Below are 22,166 nucleotides of genomic sequence, written 5' to 3'. Positions count from 1 at the left end.
TATAGAGAGTGGTTGAGGAGACTAGAACTCTATTTCCTGGAGTGCAGGAGGATGAGGGCTGATCTTGTGGAGGTGTACAAGATCATGAGAGGAATAGATACGATAAATACACAGTCTTCTTGCTCACAGCAGGGAAATCAAGAACCAAAGGTTTAAGATGAGGGGGGAAAGATTTAATAGGAATCCGAGGGGTGACTTTTTCCACACAGAGGGTGTTGGGTATTTGAAGGTATCACAAAATGCTGGAGGTCAGCAGGTCAGGCAGCATCTCGGAGAGAAGGAATGGGTGACGTTTCGGGTTGAGACCCTTCTTCAGACTGATGTATATTGGGTATATGAAATGAGCTGCCAGAGGAGTAGTTGAGGCAGGTACAACATTTAAAAGATATTCAGACAGCTACATTGATAGGAAAGGTTTAGAGGGATATGGGCTAAACACAGACAGGTAGAACTAGTGTAGATGGGTCATGTCGGTTGGCGTGGGCAAGTTGGGCCGAAGGCTCTGTTTCTGTGTTATATAACTCTATTAATCTAATCTTTTGAGGATAAGAAGTCAGTCTTCGGGTAAGGTGCTGTAAGGATACATTCACACCAAGAGTTAATCAGGAGCGAGAACACAGTCTGAATACTTCCAGCACACTCATTAGGTCAGCATTCATCAAAGATTTCAGGACCATCCACCCACCCATTTACCAACCAACCCAAACAAGAGCGTCCATTTTAGCAAAGAGATGCATTTATGAAAGGCTGTCATTTCAGTGGCCAAACTTAAAAAAGTCTTGAAGTGGCATTAAAAAAAAAACAGGCAGCAATGAATTGAGAGGCATAGAAAAATATTTTGCAGCAAAAAAAAAGGACATTAAATTTTGCGAGTAGCTTCTTTCTTTGCTGTTTAAACCTTTCCTTGGCACGCCACTCCTCCCAAGAAACACACAACACAATTTTCAATCAAATGAATTGTTCAGGTGTTCGAATATAAGAAAATAACTGCAGATGCTGGTACAAATCGATTTATTCACAAAATGCTGGAGTAACTCAGCAGGTCAGGCAGCCTCGGGAGAAGGAATGGGTGACGTTTCGGAATGGAATGGAATGGAACCCGAAACGTCACCCATTCCTTCTCTCCCGAGATGCTGCCTGACCTGCTGAGTTACTCCAGCATTTTGTGAATAAATCGAATTGTTCAGGTGTTAGAGTTGGCTTGGATAGTGAACCAGTCAAACGAAAGGTGCGTAATAAAGGATTTATACTGTACATCTAGATATGAACCAGAGGAGGTTTAATAAAATTAATGACTATTTGTTCAACGGTTTTTAGATTATTGCCACCATTCTGGCTCGAGAGATCAGGGGTTCTCCAGATTCGCATCAAAGCAGTAATTTCCCATGCAACAATACGTATTCAAACGTAAGGTTATCAGGGATGAACTTAATGCTTTTTATATTTTCTGCAAGAATTGCTGCTTAATAATTAGTGCTAAGGAATCTGCTTGCCTCCCACCCTATCCCAAAAGGATGCTGAGCCAATTGACACAACCCTAAACTCTGAAGGGTCCCGACTCAAAACGTCAACCAGCCTTTTTCGCCAGACCTGACCTGCTGAGTTACGTCAGCAATTTATGTCTATCAACACTAAATTCATCCCGATTTTGACCGGCGATTTTGTTATAGATCAGGAAGATAACTAGAGGTTATCTATGCAGAAACAAGGAACTGCAGTTACCTGTTTATTAAAAAAAGACACAAAGGCAATTGACGTTTCAGGTCGGGACACTTCTTCTTCAGACTTGAAATATCTCCCATCCATGTTCTCCACGAATGCTGCCTGACCTACTGAGTTTTAGAGATACAGCGTGCCCTTTGGCCCACCGAGTCCGCACCGGCCAGCAATCAGCCTTATTCTGGACTCTATCCGAGACTCTAGGGACAAATTCTAGTTCTATCCTAGACACTAGGGACAATTTACAGAAACCAGAGAACCCACAAGGAACCTTTCAACCTCAAGCCTTTGCAAAACACAACTCATCCTAGATTCTATAGCTGGAACTACCTCCTGTTTTCCCCTCTGTGCATACATTGCTGTTCCCCAATGCCCATCCATGTTCTCCAGAGATGATGCCTGGCCCGCCGAGTTACTCCAGCACTTTCTGTCTTTTTTAGGAGGCGTTATCTATGCCACAGCTACTAAGCCTCAGGAGAACCGTATAGAATAGAACAGTGGATGCAGGTTTATACCGAAGATAGACATAAAGTGCTGGAGTAGCTCAGCGGGTCAGGCAGCATCTCTGGAAAAAAAGTATTGGTGACGTTTCGGGTCCGAATCCTTCTTCAGATTGAATGTAGAGGGGAGGGAACAGGAGGTAAGAAAAGGTAAGAACAAGGGAAAAGATGACCAAGAAAGGGTGGGGTCCACAAAGGCCCACTGTTGGCTGGGGAAGAGGTGATAACGAAGGTTTACAAGGATGCAAACAGTGGAACGTAGGGAGATGGGGGGGGGGGGGGGGGGGGGAGAGAATGTAAGAGTTACTTGAAATTAGAGAAATCAATGGTCATACCGTTGGGTTGTAAGGTTCTCCAATTTGCGTGTAGCATCACTTTCACAGTGGAGTCGTCCAGGGCAGAAAGGGCAGTGTGGGAGGAGGGAATGGGGAAAGTGGGAGAAACCACTGGAATTACCTTTACCAAATGAAAATACATACAGGTTAAGACATGATCTAAATGGAGGTCAGAACTCAGGCTCAGGAGACTGAAAGGCTTCTCCCACCTGCCCAAGAATAAAACTCCAAACAGCTGAAACTAAAAGCAACTTTCCGTGAACGGGCCGGAGAGGAAGGGGTAACTTTTCTTTTTACAAAAAAACTTTTATTAACAAATACCTTCATTCACACTGCACGCGACCCGATTCTAAATGGGAGTAAGAGGTTTAAAAGGGGAGAAAAAAGGAGTGACGGTAAAGACAGAGGTGCCTTTGTTTGGTCAGCTGCTCTTCTTTGATGAACCGAAGCCGGAGAAGCCCATCACTGCTGCCATTTCGTCATCTTCCTCAAACGTCAGCTCCTCCTCCGCTTTTCTCTTCTTCTCTTTCAGTTTCTCCTTCCGATATGCCTTTGCTTTCTCCTCCTATAATGACAACAGAGTGCCTTTAATGTGATGTAGTTTAGTTTAGAGATACAGTGCAGAAACAGACCCTTCGGTCCACCGGGTTCGTGCCGACCAGCGATCACCCCGTACATTAGCACTATCCTACACACTAGGGCCAATTTACAGAGGTCAATTAAATGACAAACCTGCACATCTTTGGAGTGTGGGAGGAAAATGAACTACCTGGAGAAATCCCACACGGTCACAGGGAGAATGTACAGAAATAGAGTTCTGGAGTAACTCAGCAGATCAGGTAGCATCTCTGGAGAACATAGATAGATGATGTTTTGGTCGGGACCCTTCTTCAGAGTCCAGAAGCTTGTCCTCCAGATATACTGCCTGGTCCACTGGGTTATTCCAGCACTTTGTGTCTTTCCCTTTCTTTCCCTTTATCCCCCCCCCCCCCCCCCCCCCCCCCCACCTCTCTTTTCCAGATTCCCCTCCCTCCACTACAATCAGTCAGAAGGGTCCCAACCCGAAATGCTGCCTACCCATGTTCTCCGGAGATGCTGCCTGATCCGCTGAGTTACTCCAGCACTTTGCATTTTACTCAAGGTTTCAGCATGTGTAGTTCCCTGTATATCCAACACTTACTCTTTCTTTGCTGCAGAACCTTCTGAATCCAATGCAGACATCAATACTTTTCATTCATAAAAATACACCGAGAATAAAGTCATTCCCTTACAACAGGGCAGTACAGTGGCTCAGCGGCAGAGTTGCTACCTTACTGCGCCAGAGACACGGGTTCGATCCTGGCGATGGGTGCTGTCTGTACAGAGTTTATACGTTTCCCCTGTGACCACATGGGTTTTCTCCGGGAACTCCGGTTTCGTCCCACACTCCAAAGACGAACAAGTTTGTAGGATAATTGGCTTCTGTAAATTGTAAATTATCCCTAGTGTGTGGGATAGTACTAGTGCACGGGGTAATCGATGGGACCACGTGGACTCGGTGGGCCGAAGGGCCACTTTCCACGCTGTATCTCTACAGTCCGAGGTAAAGTCTAACAGCAGTTCACTCATGCTACATAGGGCGTTGTCGTGCAACTTGCATAATGACAGAGTCAGAGTCTAGATTGATTTAACAGTTAATCAATATTACAGGCATAATCAAAGCTTCCAAATGTAATAACAAATTAAATAAATAATGTTTTGTCTGTACTGATGCATCAGTGGCAAATAAATTCAGAACACTGGATCATTACTGGGATATCTCTCCCTAATTACATGTGTGCACCACAGGGCTGCCTGGGGCACTGATAAATGCAAGGCAGGAAAGATGACCCTTGTTCCATGAAAAACAAACCAGCTCAAAGCTCACTGATCTAGTTCTGTTAATGGATCCCTGGAACCCAAACCCTTCAGTGCACAACTGTTTAGTTTAGTTTAGAGATACAATGTGGAAACAGTGCATTCGGACAACCAAGTCCGCGCCGACTAGCGATCCCCGTACACTAGCACTATCATACACACTAGGGACAATTTACAATCTGTTACCAAAGCCAATGAACCTACAAACTGAAGAAGGGTCTCAACATCAAAACATCACCTATTCCTTTTTTCCAGAGATGCTGCCTGACCTGCTGAGTTACTCCAGCATTTTGTTTCTTCCTTCGGTGTAAACCAGCATCTGCAGTTCCTTCCTACAAACCTGTGCATCTTTGGAGTGAGGGAGGAAACCAGAGCATCCCGGAGAAAACCCACGCAGGTCACAGGGAGAACATACAAACTCCGTATGGACAGCACCCATAGTCAGGATCGAACCCGGGTCTCCGGCGCCGTAAGGCAGCAACTCTACCACTGAGCCATTGGTGATATTGGTGGCAAGGGTGACTGGTGTTAATCTAACACAGCCGGAGAATGTAGGGCATTGAGTCTAAAGCGTCACTTTGCAATTACTCTCCACAAGGCTCCTTTCTTCCCATTACAGTATCTCTCGATTCATAGGTCCCTCATAATTATTCAGCTTTTTTTTCTTAAAAGCGCTTCTGTTATTTGTCTCAAACTGTTCCTATGGGAATGAGTTCCACAGTCTCACTACTCCGGGTTTTAAAGTAAATCGTTTCTCCTGAATTCCCTGTTGGGTTTATTAGTGGCTGCCTCGCATTTTGATGCCTCGCTTATGAGCCTGCAAGTGGACGTACAAAGGGAAGGCTGCAAATTGCCACAAATCCTCAAACAAAGAAAGCGTGACTGTTCTAAATGTACAGCAGGAAAATAAAATTGAGAAAGAAAAGTAAATGGGAGGTTCTCCATTTTAAACATTAATCCAGCTTTTTCTTTTGCATTTGAATCATAGAATCATAGTCATACAGCACAGAGATACGACATTCGGCACAACTTGCCAATGTCGACCAGGATGCCCCAACCACACTAATTCCACTTGCCCCAGTCCCAATATTGCCCAATTTGTTGTAACATAAATAGAATTTTCAGTCACCCTACATCGAACATTCCCCAAACACAAAACCCGAAAACACTCACTTCCTCCCGCAGTTCCTTCATGCGCTCCTCAAAGTCGTACTCTTTTTGTTTCTCCTCAATTTTCTTCTTATTGATTTCGAAACGTTTCTTTACTTGGTCCAATGTTGAGCGTTCTACCTTCATTGACATCCCCAGGTTCCTTTGGTCTGCCAAGCAAAACAGAAACAGCATTGCCCAACTTGTGGTAACATGAGACCATCAGATCAAAAGACGTAGACTCAGAATTAAGCCAGTCAGCTCATCGAGCCTACTCCGCCATTCAAAGGTAGCTGATCTATTTTCCCCTCTCGATCCCATTCTCCCGCCTTTTCCCTGTGATCTTTTGACGCCCTTACTAATTAAAAACCAGACAATATCTGGTTTTAAAATACCCAAATGACTTGGTCTGTGGCAATGAATTCCACAGATTCACCACCCTCTAGATAAAACAATTTCCTCCTCATTTCCTTTCTAAAGGCACATTATTTTACTCTGGTCCTAGACTCTCCCACTGGTGGAAACATCCTCTCCACATCCACTCTATCCAAGCCTTTCATTATTTGGTAGTTTTCAACGAGATCCCCCCCTCATTCTTCTAAACTCCAGCGAGTACAGGTCCAGAGCCACTAAACACTCCGCATACATCATTAACCCAATTATCCCTGGGATCATTCTCGTAAAACAAGAGAATTATTTCACGAATAAACATAATTTGAAAGTGTAAAATAAAATCATTGGTGGGAGAGGCATTAAGTTAAGGATAGGTATCAACTACAGTCTAGTCATAAACAGTATTGCATTGATTTTTTGTTAACGTATAATGAGCATTTGATGGATCTGGGTCTGTACTCACTGGAGTTTAGAAGGATGAGGGGGGACCACATTGAAACTTACCGAATAGTGAAAGGCCAAGATAGTGCATGTGGAGAGGATATTTCCATTAGAGATAGAGTCCAGGACCAGAGGGTACCACCTCAGAATAAAAGGAGGGTCCTTCATAAAGGAGATGAGGGGAAATTTCTTTAGTCAGAGGGTGGTGAATCTGTGGAATTTACTGCTACACTGTGTGTAGGAAGGAGTTGCAAATGCTAGTTTATTACGAAGATAGATACAAAATTCTGGAGTAAGTCAATGGGCCAGGCAGTATCTCTGGAGAAAAGGAACAGGTGGCGTTTCGTGTAGGAAACCTTCTTCAGACCCCAAGTCCAGCCTGAAATGTCACCTGGCCCTTGTCTCCAGAGATGCTGCCTAACCCACTGTGTTACTCCAGCATTTTGTGTCTATGTTCTTTTTGTACAGTGTTTGTTCTGTTGCAGTCAACTTACAAGAAATACTTCTGATTTGTTCTATTTAAAATGAAATGGAATACAAATTAGAGCCCAGAGATTTCAATATTCCATTACTTCTCCAGTAATGTTACAAATCCATTTTTTTAAACATTTTATTAGAGCCGAACTGCCTTCAAATCCCATCATGGGAATTAGATTCTGACTGGATGACCTTGTCCATTGAAGTCTGTGATGATGGGAGGAGAGAGAAACTTTTATAAAACCCTTGACACAGAGAAATACCAATTATCTTCAAGATTACAATAAATTTGGATAGGGTAGATGTACAGAAGAAGCCTCTGCATGCTGGCCAGACCAGAACCAAGGGGCCATAAATATTTGATAGCCACTAATGAATCCAAACGGGAATTCAGTAGAAATCTCATTCTCTACACTCACTGGGCAAAGATGAAAGTCATTACCACATGAAATCATTGATGCAAGAAGTACTGATGCATTTCAAGGAAACAGGATAAGCACCCAAGGGAGAACAGAATGGTAGTGTAGTGGTCATTTTACTTAACTATTAACCCTGAGACGTGTTCAAATCGTGGGTCTATTAATACAGTTAGTTCAATAAAACACATCAATTAAAGTGCAATCACTAATGGTGGCTGGAAACTACCCACCTTAGTTCCGTTTAGATTGAGATACAGTGTGGAAGCCGGCCATTTGGCCTACTGAGCCCGCGCCGACCAACATTCACCTGTGCACTTGTTCGATCCTACACACTAGGGACAATTTACAGAAGCCAAATAACCTACAAACCCGCACATCTTTGGAGTGTGGGAGAAAACCGGAGCATCCTGAGAAAACCCGCGTGGTCACAGGGAGAATGTACAAACTCCACACAGACAGCAGCAAAGGTCAGGATCAAACCCAGGTCTCTACCGCTGTTCTGCCTCATTAGTTGAGAGATACAGCAGGGAAGCTGGCCCTTCGCCCACTGAGACCATGGATAACCCATTCGCACTAGTCTATGTCATCCCACTTTCTCATCCACTCTGCACGCTGAGGGACTATTAATGTATAAATCCACACATCTTTGGAGTGTGGGTGGAAACCAGAGTTCCCAGAGGAAACCCCTGTGATCAGGGAGAACGTGCAAATTCCACACACAAAAGCATCCGAGGTCAGGATTGAAACCGGGTCTTAGTTCATACGTTCTAGGAGCAGAATTAGGCCACTCGGCCCATCAAGTCTACTCCACCATTCATTCATGGCTGATCTATCTTTCCCTCTCAGACCCCATTCTCCTGCCTTCTCACCATAACCACTGACACGTTTAAGAATTTGTCAATCTCAGTCATAAAAATATCCATTGATGGCCTTCACAGCCATCTATGGCAATGAATTCCACAGATTCACCACCCTCTTGACAAAAGAAATTCCTCCTCATCTCCTTTCTAAAGGTACGTCCTTTTAATCTGAGGCTATGGCCTCTGGTCCCACTCTCAGGTCCTAGTCTCCTGTGCTGTGAGGCAGCAGCTCTACCAGCTGCGCCACTGTTCCCCCCCGGACACCTGAATGGGCCTGTTAGTCTGAATCCGTCAGTTTTCTATGCCGCGAGGTGAAGCTGCAGTCTAATTTACATGCAATCCCATTTTCCCTTTTGGGATCAGTTCACCAAGAGGGTTCAGATGAAAGGCACGTAGACTAAACTGAAAATGCAGATCACGATCGCAATTCATTTCCTGTCCCACGCTAAACTCCAGAGTTGCGCCTGATTAGAATGTGACACACATATGTTGCTGCTTTACAGCGAATGCAGCGCCGGAGACTCAGGTTCGATCCTGACTACGGGTGCTGCACTGTAAGGAGTTTGTACGTTCTCCCCGTGACCTGCGTGGGTTTTCTCCGAGATCTTCGGTTTCCTCCCACACTCCAAAGACGTACAGGTATGTAGGTTAATTGGCTGGGTAAATGTAAAAATTGTCCCTAGTGGGTGTAGGATAGTGTTAATGTATGGGGATCGCTGGGCGGCACGGACTTGGAGGGCCGAAAAGGCCTGTTTCCGGCTGTATATATATGATATGATATGATATGATATGATCGAGTCTGCACAGGTTCAATTGAAGTGTGTTCCTCAAACACTGTGTACAATTTTAAATCTACTTCTAATCAGCCCTATACAGAATCCAATCTCTGCTGTGGGCAAGCAGCCCTTTCAACAAAGTAAATAAACCAGTCTTAAGCAGCCTACTCGATGAGTAAAACCAAACACTCTAGATCGGGGCCTCCAAACTTTTCAGCACGAGGGCCACATTATATATTTGGCACATTTTTGCGTGCCGTAGGAAAAAAATAAAGTAGTGTGAGTTTTATAAATTTAATAAACTCAAAAAAGTTTAGACTAGGATATGTTAGATTAGATTAGGAAAGGTTAAACTAGGTGAGGTTAGATTAGGTTAGTTTACATTAGGTTTATATGGCAACAAATAAATAATATTCAATTTTTAAAAAGAGCTTGAAATATTGGAATATATATACCGTAGGTATACAATTATTTATAAAACGGAAAAAACAGTGACCACCACAGGGGGAGAGAGCAGAGAGAGAGGGGTAGAGAGAGAGAGTTGGGGTAGAGGGAGCAGCAGGTGAGAGCGGGAGCGCAGGGGGGGGGGTGTCAGAGGGTCTGGTGAAGGAGCGCCGCCACTTGCGGGGGCTGCTTCCTCCCTCTCTCCCAGCACCAGCGAGATCTGCGCCGCTGCTTCACTCACTTCCCCGGCCCCGTCTCCCTCTAACGCAGCAAAATAAGAACAAACACAAGTGTAGTTGTTGTTCAGAAGTCCCACATCCCCGGGGTGAGCGGCGGCAAGGAGGAGGGAAGTTTCACGTGTTTGTTCTTATTTCGCTGCGTTAGAGGAAGACGGGGCCGGGGAAGTGAGTAGACCAGCGGCATAGATCTCGCTGGCTCTGGGAGAGAGGGAGAGAGAGTGACTGCGCTCCTTCACCCTCCGACACCCTCCCACTCCCCGCGCTCCCGCTCTCACCCGCTGCTCCCTCTACCCCCCCCTCTCACTCCCGGGGTGAGCGGTGGCGGCGATGACGAGGAGGGAAGTTTGTTGTTTGCGAGGGGGCGCTGCGATCTCTCGCCTTGTCCCGGCTCTGGGTCGGTGGCGATCCGCTGTCCGGTGAACCTTCGCCGGCAGTCCCTGCCCCCTAAGAGCTTGCTGCAGGCTGGATAAAATCTCGTGGCGGGTCGGATGTGGCCCGCGGGCCATAGTTTGGAGATCCCTGCTCCAGTTTAACAAATAATGGTAACCCTGACACTTTGTCTTAGAGGAACATCCAAAGTCAAAACAAAATGCCAAAAAAATAGGCCTTTTAGCATCTCCATATCCTTGCTCCACCATTTATGTTAGTTTATTGTCACGTGCACCGAGGTACAGTGAAAAACTTTTTGTTGCGTGCTATCCAGTCAGCGAAAAGACTAAACATGATTACAATCAAGCCGTCCACACCACAGATGCAGGAAGAAGGGAATAACGTTTAGTTCAAGTCCAATTAAAGATAGTTCGAGCGTCTCCAATTAAGTAGTTGGGAGGTTATGACTGCTCTCTAGTTTGACAGCTTGGTTCAGTTAGATGATGACAGCTGGGAAGAAACGGTCACTGAATCTGGAGGTATGTGTTTTCACACTTCTGTACCTCTTGCCTGATGGGAGAGGGGAGAAGAGAGTGCGGTACCTGGATGAGACTGGTCCTTGATTATGCTGGTGGCCTTGCCGAGGCAACATGAAATATAGGCAGAGTCAATGGAAGGGAGGTTGGTTTGTGCGATGTCTGGGCTGAGTCGACAACTCTGCAATTTCTTGCACTGTTGCTCTTAGATTATGAATAAGATTATGGATGAAACGTTACCTCAGCGCCACTTTCTTCCACCAATCCCTTTTGATTTATTTAATGTGGGTCAGAAAACATATATATATTTCAAAGCAAGTGCTGAATGATACAAATTTAAATGGGAAAGATACAGTTTCAGGACTTTCTAAATTCAGTTTCAGTTTAGTTTATTGTACCGAGGTAGTGAAAATGTTTTTGTCGGGTACTAACCAGTCTGCAGGTGATAGAAAACTGAATGTTTATCTGTCCCTCCATTCTTCATTGGGGTAGTGGTTATAATCATAGAGTCATGCAGAGTGGAAACAAGCCCATATGCCCTACTTGCCCACACCGACCAACATGTCCCACCAACCTGCGTTTGGCCCACATCCCTCCAAACCTTTCTTATCCATGTACCTCTCTAAATGCTTCTTAAATGTTGCGATAGTATCTGCCTCAACTATCTCCTCCGGCAGCTCATTCCATACACCCATCACCTTTTGTGTGAATCTGTTACCCCCAAGATTCAGGTTAAATTTTTCCCTTCTCATCATAAACCTAAATAACCTAAGAACCTGCACGTCTAAGGGATGTGTGCAAACCGGAGCACCCGGAGGAAACCCACGTGGACACAGGAAGAGAGTGTGAACACCACACACGCATACAGGATCGAACTCGGGTCTGTGACGCTGTGAGGCAGCGGGTCTACCAGCTGCTGCACTATGCCGTCCAAACTCTCCCTATAAGCCAGTCCCACGAATCAGGGCAACATCCTCAAAAGTCTTTCCAACATAAAATTGGGTAGGGAGTTCCAGGGTTTGGATGCAACAAGGGACAGCGATGTACTTCCTGGTCTAGATGTTATGCAACTAACATAAGAACCTCCAAGTGAAAATCTTTCTTTACCCTACTCCCATCAACAATAGGAAAGCAGCAGAAGGTCATCCCTCTTTGCACCAATTCTACCATTGATGACTGCAGCATCACTCACCTACATTACGTAACAGACAAGAAAACTATGGGCTTCCCACCCTAAACACACTCAATAACTAAACAAGCACAGTCACCTCCCAAGATTCACTACCCTCTAGGTGAAGATATTTCTTTAAGTTTAGTTCAGTTTACAGATACAGCACAGAAACAGGCCCTTCAGCCCGAGTCCGCGCGAACCATCGAGCACCCTTTCGCACTAGTTCTACGTCATCCCACTTTCACATCCACTCCCTACACATTTTTTTACAGAAGGCCAATTAACCTACAAACCTGCATGTCCTTGGGATGTGGAAGAAAACCGGAGCACCTGAAGGAAACCCATGGGGTCACAGGGAGAACGTGCAAATTCCCCAGAGACACAGACAGCACCGGGCGTCAGGATTGAATACAGGTCTCTGGCACAATGAGGCAACTGTTTTACCAGCTGAACCACTGTGCCGACCCACTGTAATTGCTTCTTGTGTGTGGGTGAATGGTAGAATGTGGGGAAATGATGGGAATATATGGAGAATAAACAAAGTTTCGTGTAGCATTAGTGCAAATGGGTGCTTGATGGACAGCAGAGCGCCAAAGGGCCAGATTCCGTGCTGTGTCCCTATAAGGAGACACGAGATGAAGCTTTATTTGTGCATCGGGTAGCTGTGATCTGGAATATCCTTTCTAATACGACAGTGAGATTAGATTTGCATTGGTTTCAAGAAGGAATTTATTATACACTGGTCCACCACTGATTTTCAGACACATCCTTTAACCCGGACAAAATTCCGAGAGCGTACTTGAAACACCCCCATCCTGTCCCCACGAAAGTGTGGCGCCTTCACCAATCTCAACCTTCATCGGGGCTTCCGCACCGATCAACAGGTTGAATTTGTCCTCTGCGGTGGGGGCTCTGGAACTCCGGCCCCGCTCGAGCTGGCAGATCTGTTCCCATAGCCGACTTCCGTAGCCGATTGACAGGTTGGTTTTGCCAGCTGCAGCCGGAGCCAGTAGATCTATTCCCATAGCTGACTTTGAGGGCCGGTATCTCGACCCCCAGAGACTGTGACCTCCGTTGGTCGGCAAAACTGATAATACAGCAAGGCTCTGGAACCAAGGGCGTTCGAAAATCGGTGGTGGACCTGTACTTGAAAGCAAATTTGCAAGGCTACAGGGAATGAGGTGAGGAATGAAATTGACTGAATAACTCTGAAGAAAAAGCCAGTGTGGGATCGATGGGCCAACAGGTTTCCTGCAGTGTTGTAACGACTCCATGATTCACCTTGCGGAGGCCATTAGCCCTAGTCAACGCTAGTGAACTGCTGTGCTGCATTTGACTAAATGAAGCAGTCCATCCCAGCATGTGTCCAAGACCTAGATAGCATCAAAGCGTAGGCTGATAGGTAACATTAATGAAGTAAGCTAGGAAATAATAATCGTCAAGTAAGGAATTACTGATTCCTGAGGTTGTCATAGTCAGTCATACAGCAGGAAAACAAGCCCTTCGGCCCAACTTGCCCATGCTGACCAAGATGACCCATCTGCACTATTTCCACCTGCCTGCATTTGGCCCATATCCCTCCAAACCTATCCTATCCATGTACCTGTCCTATGTCTTTTCAACATTGTAATAGCACCTGCCTCAACTACCTCGTCTGGAAGTGCATTCCATATACCGACCACCCTTTGTGTAAAAAAAGTTGCACCTCAAGTTCCTATCAAACCTTTCACCCCTCAACTTAAACCTATGTCCTCTGGTTGTTCACTGCCCTAATCAGGGTAAAAGAATCTGTAAATTGTAAATTGTCACCAGTACGTAGGATTGAACTAGTATACGGGGTGATCGCTGGTCGACACGGTGAGCTGAAGGGCCTGTTTCCACACTGTATCTCTAAAGTAAACTACAGTAAACTAAAAGCATTCCTGGAGAACATGGACAAGTGACGTTTTGGGGCTGAAGGGTCCCGACCCAAAACATCACCTATTTCATGTTCTCCAGGGATTCGGTCCAACCCACTGTTCAGCACTTTGTGTCACCTTAAAATGTGCTACGCGCTTACCAATCTTCCTATTGTATAAAAAGGCTTTTCTCTGTACCTCGGTACGCATGACAATAAACTAAACTGTGTAATATTGAACCTATCCTATTCTTTTACAATACGTTTAGACTTCAGATATACAGGGTGGACAGAGCAGTACAACCCATTCCCTATCTCAGCAACTGCACTACCATAGACTTGCTTTCCAATTGACATTAGACTTTAAAGAGATAGCGAGGAAACAGGCACTTTGGCCAACCAAGTCAACTCCGACCAGCCAACACACTAGCACGATACACTAGCACTATCCTACACTACACTACACTAGGGACAATTTTGCAGCAGCCAATTAACCAACAAACCTGCCCGTCTTTGAAGTATGGGACGAAACTGGAGCACCCGGAGAAAACCCATGCAGTCAGAACCTGGGTTCAATCCTGACTACGAGTGCTGTCTATACAGAGTTTGTACGTTCTCCCTGTGACCGCGTGGGTTTTCCTCGGGTGCTCCGGTTTCCTCCCACATCCCAAAGACTTGCAGGTTTGTAGGTTAATTAGCTTCTGTAAATTGTCCCTGGTGTGCAGGATAGAATGGGTGTACGGGTAATCGTTAGTTGGCAAGTATTCGCTAGGCTGAAGGATCTGCTTCCACGCCATAATCAGTGATGTATCTCGCAGCCACAGAAGCAACACCCGATGTCATCAGTTATTTGCTTAGCTGTATCATGGTCAAGTTACACTGAGCAACATCTCTGACAAACATTTTTTAATTCACCTGCACCACCTGTTATCGCCCTGTTTACTTACGTTTTTTGCCATTTATGTGATCCAAGAAGTTGATTGAATCCTTCACGACGCAGTCACAAACATTACAGTAATATCTGCCGAGAGAAATCATGTAAGTCCATCAGGGTACGGTTCATTGCTGAAAGCTGAGGAGACATTTAACTGAGAGAGGCCGAGACGGGATGAATGGCAAACAACTGCTCCCAACTGTAGAAACAAAGAACTGCAAGTGCTGGTTCATACCAAAAATAGACACAAAGTGCTGGAGTAACTCTGCAGGTCAGGCAGCATCTCTGGAGAAAAAGGACTCAGCAGGTCAGACAGCATGTCTGGATAGAAAAGAATCTCAGCTTTTTTCTCCAAAGATGCTGCCTGATCCGCTGACCTATTCCCAACTATTTTATAAACCAGCAACTACAACTCCATGTGGCTATAAAGAACCATTCCCCTCGCACAATGACGAATAACTGGAAGACCAAGATTTAAAGATGATGTACAGGAAAACCTTTTCACACAGAGTCTGGACATCACTGGAGAAGCAAGTTATCCCTGTTCCATTCTAAAAATTATGTCATCAAGAGGATTTAAGTTTATTGTCACATGTACCGAGGTACAGTGAAGTGCTTTATTTACAGTGCTATCCAAACAGATCAGATATACCATAAATAGATACAATCATTTCAAACTCAAGTACAATAGATAGAGCTGAGGGAGTGTAGAACAATGGAACACTTCGGGTAGTGGAGAAGTTTTCAGCATTATAGTGCACCAGTTCCTTAGAAATGTCCTCAATGGGGTAGAGGTGAATCGGACGATACCCTAGCTTATGGAAGGACGGTTCAAAAGCCTGATAACAGACAGGAAGAAGCTGTTCCCGAGTCTGGTTGTGCACGCTTTCAAGCAACTGTACCTTCTGCCAGACGGGAGTTGGGAGATGGAATAACCAGGGTGGGCAAGTCTTTGATTATGTTTAATTTATTGTCACGTGTACCGAGGTACAGTGAAAAGCTTTTGTTGCATGCTTTCCAGTCAACGGAAAGATGATACATGATTGCAATTAATCCATCCACAGTGCATAGACACATGATAAAGAGAATATGTTAGCTGCTTTCCTGAGGCAAAGTAAAGTGTAGATGGAGTCAATGGTGTGGAGTCTGATCTGTGTGATGGACTGGTCTACAACGACAACTCTTTGAAACTTTTCGTGGTCTTGGGCAGAGCTGTTCCCAAACCAATCAATCCGACAATATGCTTTCTATTGTACATCAGTGGAAATTTGTAAAAGTCACTGGAGACATGCTGAATTTCCTCACATTTTGCAAAGCCAGACATGAAAACAGATCACCGTGTCAAAGAAGCAGTGGTACACAGAGAACACAGTACTGGTCAACAATGGTGGCACAGTGACATAGCGCGAGACTTGCTGCCTTACAGACCCAAGTTTGATCCTGACTACAGATGCTGTCTGTATGGAGTTTGCACGTACTCCCTGTGACTGCGTGGGTTTTCTCTAGGTGCTCCGGTTTCCTCCCACACTCCAATGACGTACAGGTTTGTAGGTTAATTGACTTTGGTAAAATAGTAAATTTGTCCCTAATGTGTAGGATAGCGCTAGTGTATGGGGTGACCGCTGATCGGCGCTGACCAAATGGTCCGAAGGGCCTGTTTCCAAGCTCTATCTCTGATCTAAACTAAACTAAACCAGTGATTCAGTTTGTGTAGAAATGAACTGCAGATGCTGGTATACACTGAAGAAAGACACAAAGTGCTGAAGTAACTCAGCAGGAGTAACTGGAGCAACTCGTTCGGGACACAAAACGTCATCCATCCATGTTCTCCTGAGATGCAGCCTGACCTGCTGAGTTAGTCCAGCACTTTGTGTGTATTTCCAGTGACTCAGTTGAACCATCCTATCTACAATTCAGACAGCCGTCCTGAGGTACCATTTGTCTCACTGGAGTCCCTCGGACTTTAATCAGACTTTACTGAACTTCATCTTGCACTAAACGTTATTCCCTTTACCCTGTAACTAGACACTGTGGATGGCTCGATTGTAATAATGTATAGTCTTTCCACTGACTGATTAGCACACAACACAAAGGTTTTCACTATACCTCTGTACACGTGACAATAAACAAATCTAAACATGGATAGAGAGAACATCCTGTGGAAGGGGAGAGAGATAAAAAGGACACTGGATTGAGAGAGAGCAACACAGCACTCACCCTCCCATTTCGGACTGGGGCGTCGTCTTCGTGATGACAATCGTTTTTCCCAGTTTTGATTCCAAATCCACTTTGTAATCCCTGTGACGTAGCAGCTCCCGCTTGATTGGCACCGGAGGTTTTGCTAAACAAAAAGCATCAAGATGTAAAAAATAAACTTTATATTTGAGAACCCTGCAGGGAAAATAACTTTGCTATTGCTCATAAGTTCATAAATTACAAGGGCAGAATTCGGCCAGTCGGCCCATTGAGTCTACTCCACCATTCACTCATGGCTGATCTATCTTTCCCTCCCAACCCCATTCTCCTGCCTTCACCCCATAACCCCTGACACCATACTAAGTTTGGCCCATATCCCTCTAAATCTATTCCCCAGGGCCTGATGGTCTGCATCCCAGGGTACTTAAGGAGGTGGCTCTAGAAATAGTGGAAGCATTGGAGATCATTTTTCAATGTTCTATAGATTCAGGATCAGTTCCTGTGGATTGGAGGATAGCAAATGTTATCCCACTTTTTAAGAAAGGAGGGAGAGAGAAAACGGGTAATTATAGACCAGTTAGTCTGACATCAGTGGTGGGGAAGATGCTGGAGTCAATTATAAAAGACGAAATTGCTGAGCATTTGGATAGCAGTAACGGGATCATTCCGAGTCAGCATGGATTTACGAAGGGGAAATCATGCTTGACAAATCTACTGGAATTTTTTGAGGATGTAACTAGGAAAATTGACAAGGGAGAGTCAGTGGATGTGGTGTACCTCGACTTTCAGAAAGCCTTCGACAAGGTCCCACATAGGAGATTAGTGGGCAAAATTAGGGCACATGGTATTGGGGGTAGGGTACTGACATGGATAGAAAATTGGTTGACAGACAGAAAGCAAAGAGTGGGGATAAATGGGTCCCTTTCGGAATGGCAGGCAGTGACCAGTGGGGTACCGCAAGGTTCGGTGCTGGGACCCCAGCTATTTACGATATACATTAATGACTTAGACGAAGGGATTAAAAGTACCATTAGCAAATTTGCAGATGATACTAAGTTGGGGGGTAGTGTGAATTGTGAGGAAGATGCAATAAGGCTGCAGGGTGACTTGGACAGGTTGTGTGAGTGGGCGGATACATGGCAGATGCAGTTTAATGTAGATAAGTGTGAGGTTATTCACTTTGGAAGTAAGAATAGAAAGGCAGATTATTATCTGAATGGTGTCAAGTTAGGAGGAGGGGGAGTTCAACGAGATCTGGGTGTCCTAGTGCATCAGTCAATGAAAGGAAGCATGCAGGTACAGCAGGCAGTGAAGAAAGCCAATGGAATGTTGGCCTTCGTAACAAGAGGAGTTGAGTATAGGAGTAAAGAGGTCCTTCTACAGTTGTACCGGGCCCTGGTGAGACCGCACCTGGAGTACTGTGTGCAGTTTTGGTCTCCAAATTTGAGGAAGGATATTCTTGCTATGGAGGGCGTGCAGCGTAGGTTCACTAGGTTAATTCCCGGAATGGCGGGACTGTCGTATGTTGAAAGGCTGGAGCGATTGGGCTTGTATACACTGGAATTTAGAAGGATGAGGGGGGATCTTATTGAAACATATAAGATAATTAGGGGATTGGACACATTAGAGGCAGATAACATGTTCCCAATGTTGGGGGAGTCCAGAACAAGGGGCCACAGTTTAAGAATAAGGGGTAGGCCATTTAGAACCGAGATGAGGAAGAACTTTTTCAGTCAGAGGGTGGTGAAGGTGTGGAATTCTCCGCCTCAGAAGGCAGTGGAGGCCAGTTCGTTGGATGCTTTCAAGAGAGAGCTGGATAGAGCTCTTAAGGATAGCGGAGTGAGGGGGTATGGGGAGAAGGCAGGAACGGGGTACTGATTGAGAGTGATCAGCCATGATCGCATTGAATGGCGGTGCTGGCTCGAAGGGCTGAATGGCCTACTCCTGCACCTATTGTCTATCCATGTACCTGTCCAAGTAATTTTTAAATGCTATGATAGCACCTGCGTGAACTCTGACTCTATCTCCTCTGACAACTCATTCCATATACATGACACCATGTCAACAGGACAAAGCATGCAGGGGCCTCAGTTTAATTTAAAGTCTCACCCTTTGAGTGGAAAGGTTATCCCTCAGGTTCCTGTTAAATCTTGCCCCTCTCACCTTAAACCTGTGTCCTCTGGTTCTTGATTCCTTTACCCTGGGTAAAAGATTCGGTGAATTCACCCATCTATTCACCTCGTGATTTTATACACCCCGATAAATTATTCCTCAGCCGTCTATGCTCCAAGGAATAAAAACCAAGCCTGCCTAACCCCTGTCTATAGTTCAGCCCCTCAAGTCCTGGCCACATCCTCGTTTATTACGGTCACTGTACCTTGGTGCACGTGACAATAATAAAACTAAACCTGAACATGGCATGAAACCAGAACACATTGGTGCAACACGCATTAACGTTACAGTTACTGCACATTATCTCCATGAAGTTTCAAACCATTCCAAAATATAAGGTTCAGCGCTGGCATTAAAATAGAAGGGTGGAAAATCCAGGCGACTTTATTTCAGGGAAGGGGAATTCTTCATTCCGCAGAATCCACTCACCATCTCGCTTCTCCCTTTCTTCCTGTAACCGTTTCTGGGCCAATTTCTCGTACTCGTCCTTGTCCCATTTCTTACGGAAGTCCATACTTTTCTGCAGGATTGAGAAGGATTAATAGTAAGAAATGGACTGGGACAGTGGGGAGGTTATCAAAGCAATGAAAGAGCAGCTTATGCTCACAGATATGATTGGTGTCTCCACAAAGGCATTCGAAGTGTACATGCAGGAGGGAGGTCCATCTTTATCCTAGGTTGCTCCAACGTCCTTCCATTTCAATTAAAGTACTATTAAAGGGTTGTAGATGTCCATCACACAAACCAGACTCTCCACTTTTGATTCCATCTAAACTATACTCTCCCTTGGGAAAGCAGCCAACATAATCTAAGACTGACCCACCCCGGTCATTCCTACTTCTCCCCATTCTCATCTGGCAAAAGGTACAGAAGCTTGAAAGCACCACCAGACTCACGAACAGTTTCCTCCCCTCTATTATCAGGCTTCTGAACTGTCCTTACATAAGCTAGGGTGCTGCCCGATTCATCTCTACCACATTGCAGATATTGTACTTTGTCTCTGGAACTGGTATACTACAATGCTGAGAACTATATTCTGCACTCTGTATCTTCCGTTTTGTTCTACTGTATTTGAGTTTGAGTCAAACATAAACTTCAAATTTTAAGTATACAAGTACAGTATAGAAATTTATGAGAGGTGTAGATAGAGTATAGTCAGATCCTTTTCCCCAAGGTGAAAATGTCCAATACCAGAGGGAATAGCTATAAGGTGAGAGTGGGAAAGGTGAGAGTGGGAAAGTTTAAAATGGGGCAGTTTTTTTGCAGAGGCTGGTTGGGGCCTGGAACGTGCTGCCTGAGGCAGTGGTGAAGGCAGATACGATGGTGCGATTTAAGAGGTTTTTAAGATAGATGCATGGAAGTGCAGAGAATAGTTTGGTCAAGCGTCCATAGTGTAGTTACAGGATAAAGGAAATAACGTTTAGTGCAAGATAGAGTAACGTCCAACTAAACATATAGATCTGGTACAGGCAGATGAGATCAGTTGAACTTGCCATCATGTTCAGCACAAACATTGTGGCTGAAGGGCCCGTTCTATGCAAGTTCTATTTTGAATGTAGTTTATGCTGCCTATGTGGCTAATTTGCATGCAGCAAGCTTCCATAAATGGCAATGGAACAACAACTCGATCTTGCCCTGTCCTCAATTACCCTACAGCCTCCTGCCAACCCGGACCCCTTCCTTTCTCCTGAATGCTCTCCCGGTGACCCGTACCCATTCTTCAACCGTGTGACCCCTGCCCTCTCCCTGTGACTCCTCACCCCTTCCTCCTCCCTGTGACCCCTCAACTCTGTCCCTACCCGTCCCAGTGACCTCCTCCCTGAGACCCCTCACCCCTTCCTCCTCCTGAGACCCCTCACCCCTCCCTGTGACCCCTCACCCTTCCCTGAGACCCCTCACCCCTTCCCCCTCCTGAGACCTCACCCCTTCCTCCTCCCTGAGACCCCTCACCCCTCCGAGACCCCTCACCCCTTCCTCCTCCTGAGACCCCTCACCCCTCCCTGTGACCCCTAACCCCTCCCTGTGACCCCTCACCCCTCCCTGTGGCCCCTCACCCCTTCCTCCTCCCTGTGACCCCTCACCCCTTCCTCCTCCCTGAGACCCCTCACCCCTCCGAGACCCCTCACCCCTCACTGTCACCCCTTCCTCCTCCCTGTGACCCCTCACCTCTCCGAGACCCCTCACCCCTTCCTCCTCCCCGAGACCCCTCACCCCTTCCTCCTCCCTGTGACCCCTCACCTCTCCCTGAGACCCCTCACCCCTTCCTCCCTGTCACCCCTCACTCCTCCCTGTGACCCCTCAACTCTGTTCCCATCCTCTGACCTCTTACCCCTGCCTCACAGTGACCTCCTCCCTGTGACCCCTTCCCCATCCCTGTGACCCCTCACCTGGCTCTGCCACCTCCCTAACCCCCCCCCCCCCCCCCCCCCTCCCCCGCCGCTGGCAGGTTTCACCCACCAGCTACGCTCCGCGGCCCTCTCTGCCCCACCCCCGGTCTCCCAGCGCCAGCGCCACTCACCCCGCTCCCCGACGCCATCCTGGCTCCGTCCGTCCCCCTGCCGCCGCTGCAAACCTGCCGCTGTCGCCGCCGCCGCTCCCGATGCAAACACGGGCAAGAGGCGCCCCGGGGCTGCCAGGGACGGCGGATCACAGCGCCGCCGACAGGCCTGGAGGATCGACTCCCAAAGCGCATCACAGCGCCGCCCACAGGGCTGGAAGACTGACTCCCAGAGCGCATCACAGCGCTGCCCACAGGGCTGGAGGACCGACTCCCAGAGCGCATCACAGCGCCGCCCACAGGGACTGAGCATCACCCAACTGTCAGTCAAAGCACAGCAGCTGCTCCAACAACTACCTACATTTACACAGCGCCTGCAATACCAGGGGGCAGCGGTTCACAGCAGGTAGAGCCGCTGCCTCGCAGCACCAAAGACCTGGGCTCGATCCTGACGACAGCTGCTGTCTGTAAGAGTTTGCACATTGTCCCTGTGACCTGTGTGGGTTTTCTCCGGGTGCTCCGGTTTTCTCCCATAGTCCAAGACATGCAGGTTTGTAGGTTAATCGGCCTTCTGTAAATTGCCCCCTAGTTTGTAGGGAGTAGATAAGAAAGTGGGATAACATAAAACTAGTGTGAACAGGTGAGCATTGGTTGGCGTCGACACGGTGGGCTCAAGGGCCTGTTTCCATTTGTTCTCAGTTCCCATTTCATGGTCAAACACTAATTACTGTTTTAATAGGAACCTG

General features: G+C 46.3%; 1 protein-coding gene across 1 annotated transcript; it reads right to left on the bottom strand.

Annotated features, from left to right (window-relative positions):
- Positions 1 to 1,158: 1,158 nt before the first annotated feature.
- On the bottom strand, positions 1,159 to 21,571 carry zmat2 (zinc finger, matrin-type 2). Its single transcript, XM_078411169.1, has 6 exons — positions 21,442 to 21,571; positions 19,353 to 19,443; positions 16,773 to 16,896; positions 14,569 to 14,642; positions 5,624 to 5,769; positions 1,159 to 3,119 (listed from the first exon to the last, which is right to left on the bottom strand). The coding sequence occupies exons 1-6, from the start codon at positions 21,457 to 21,459 to the stop codon at positions 2,976 to 2,978; spliced, it is 597 nt and encodes a 198-aa protein (XP_078267295.1). The 5' UTR covers positions 21,460 to 21,571; the 3' UTR covers positions 1,159 to 2,975.
- Positions 21,572 to 22,166: the final 595 nt, after the last annotated feature.

The sequence above is a fragment of the Rhinoraja longicauda genome, chromosome 14 (genome assembly GCF_053455715.1).
Source record: "Rhinoraja longicauda isolate Sanriku21f chromosome 14, sRhiLon1.1, whole genome shotgun sequence".
NCBI lineage: Eukaryota > Metazoa > Chordata > Chondrichthyes > Rajiformes > Arhynchobatidae > Rhinoraja > Rhinoraja longicauda.
The sequence above is the reverse complement of the archived record's forward strand: the minus strand, read 5'-3'. Positions and strand labels throughout refer to the sequence as shown.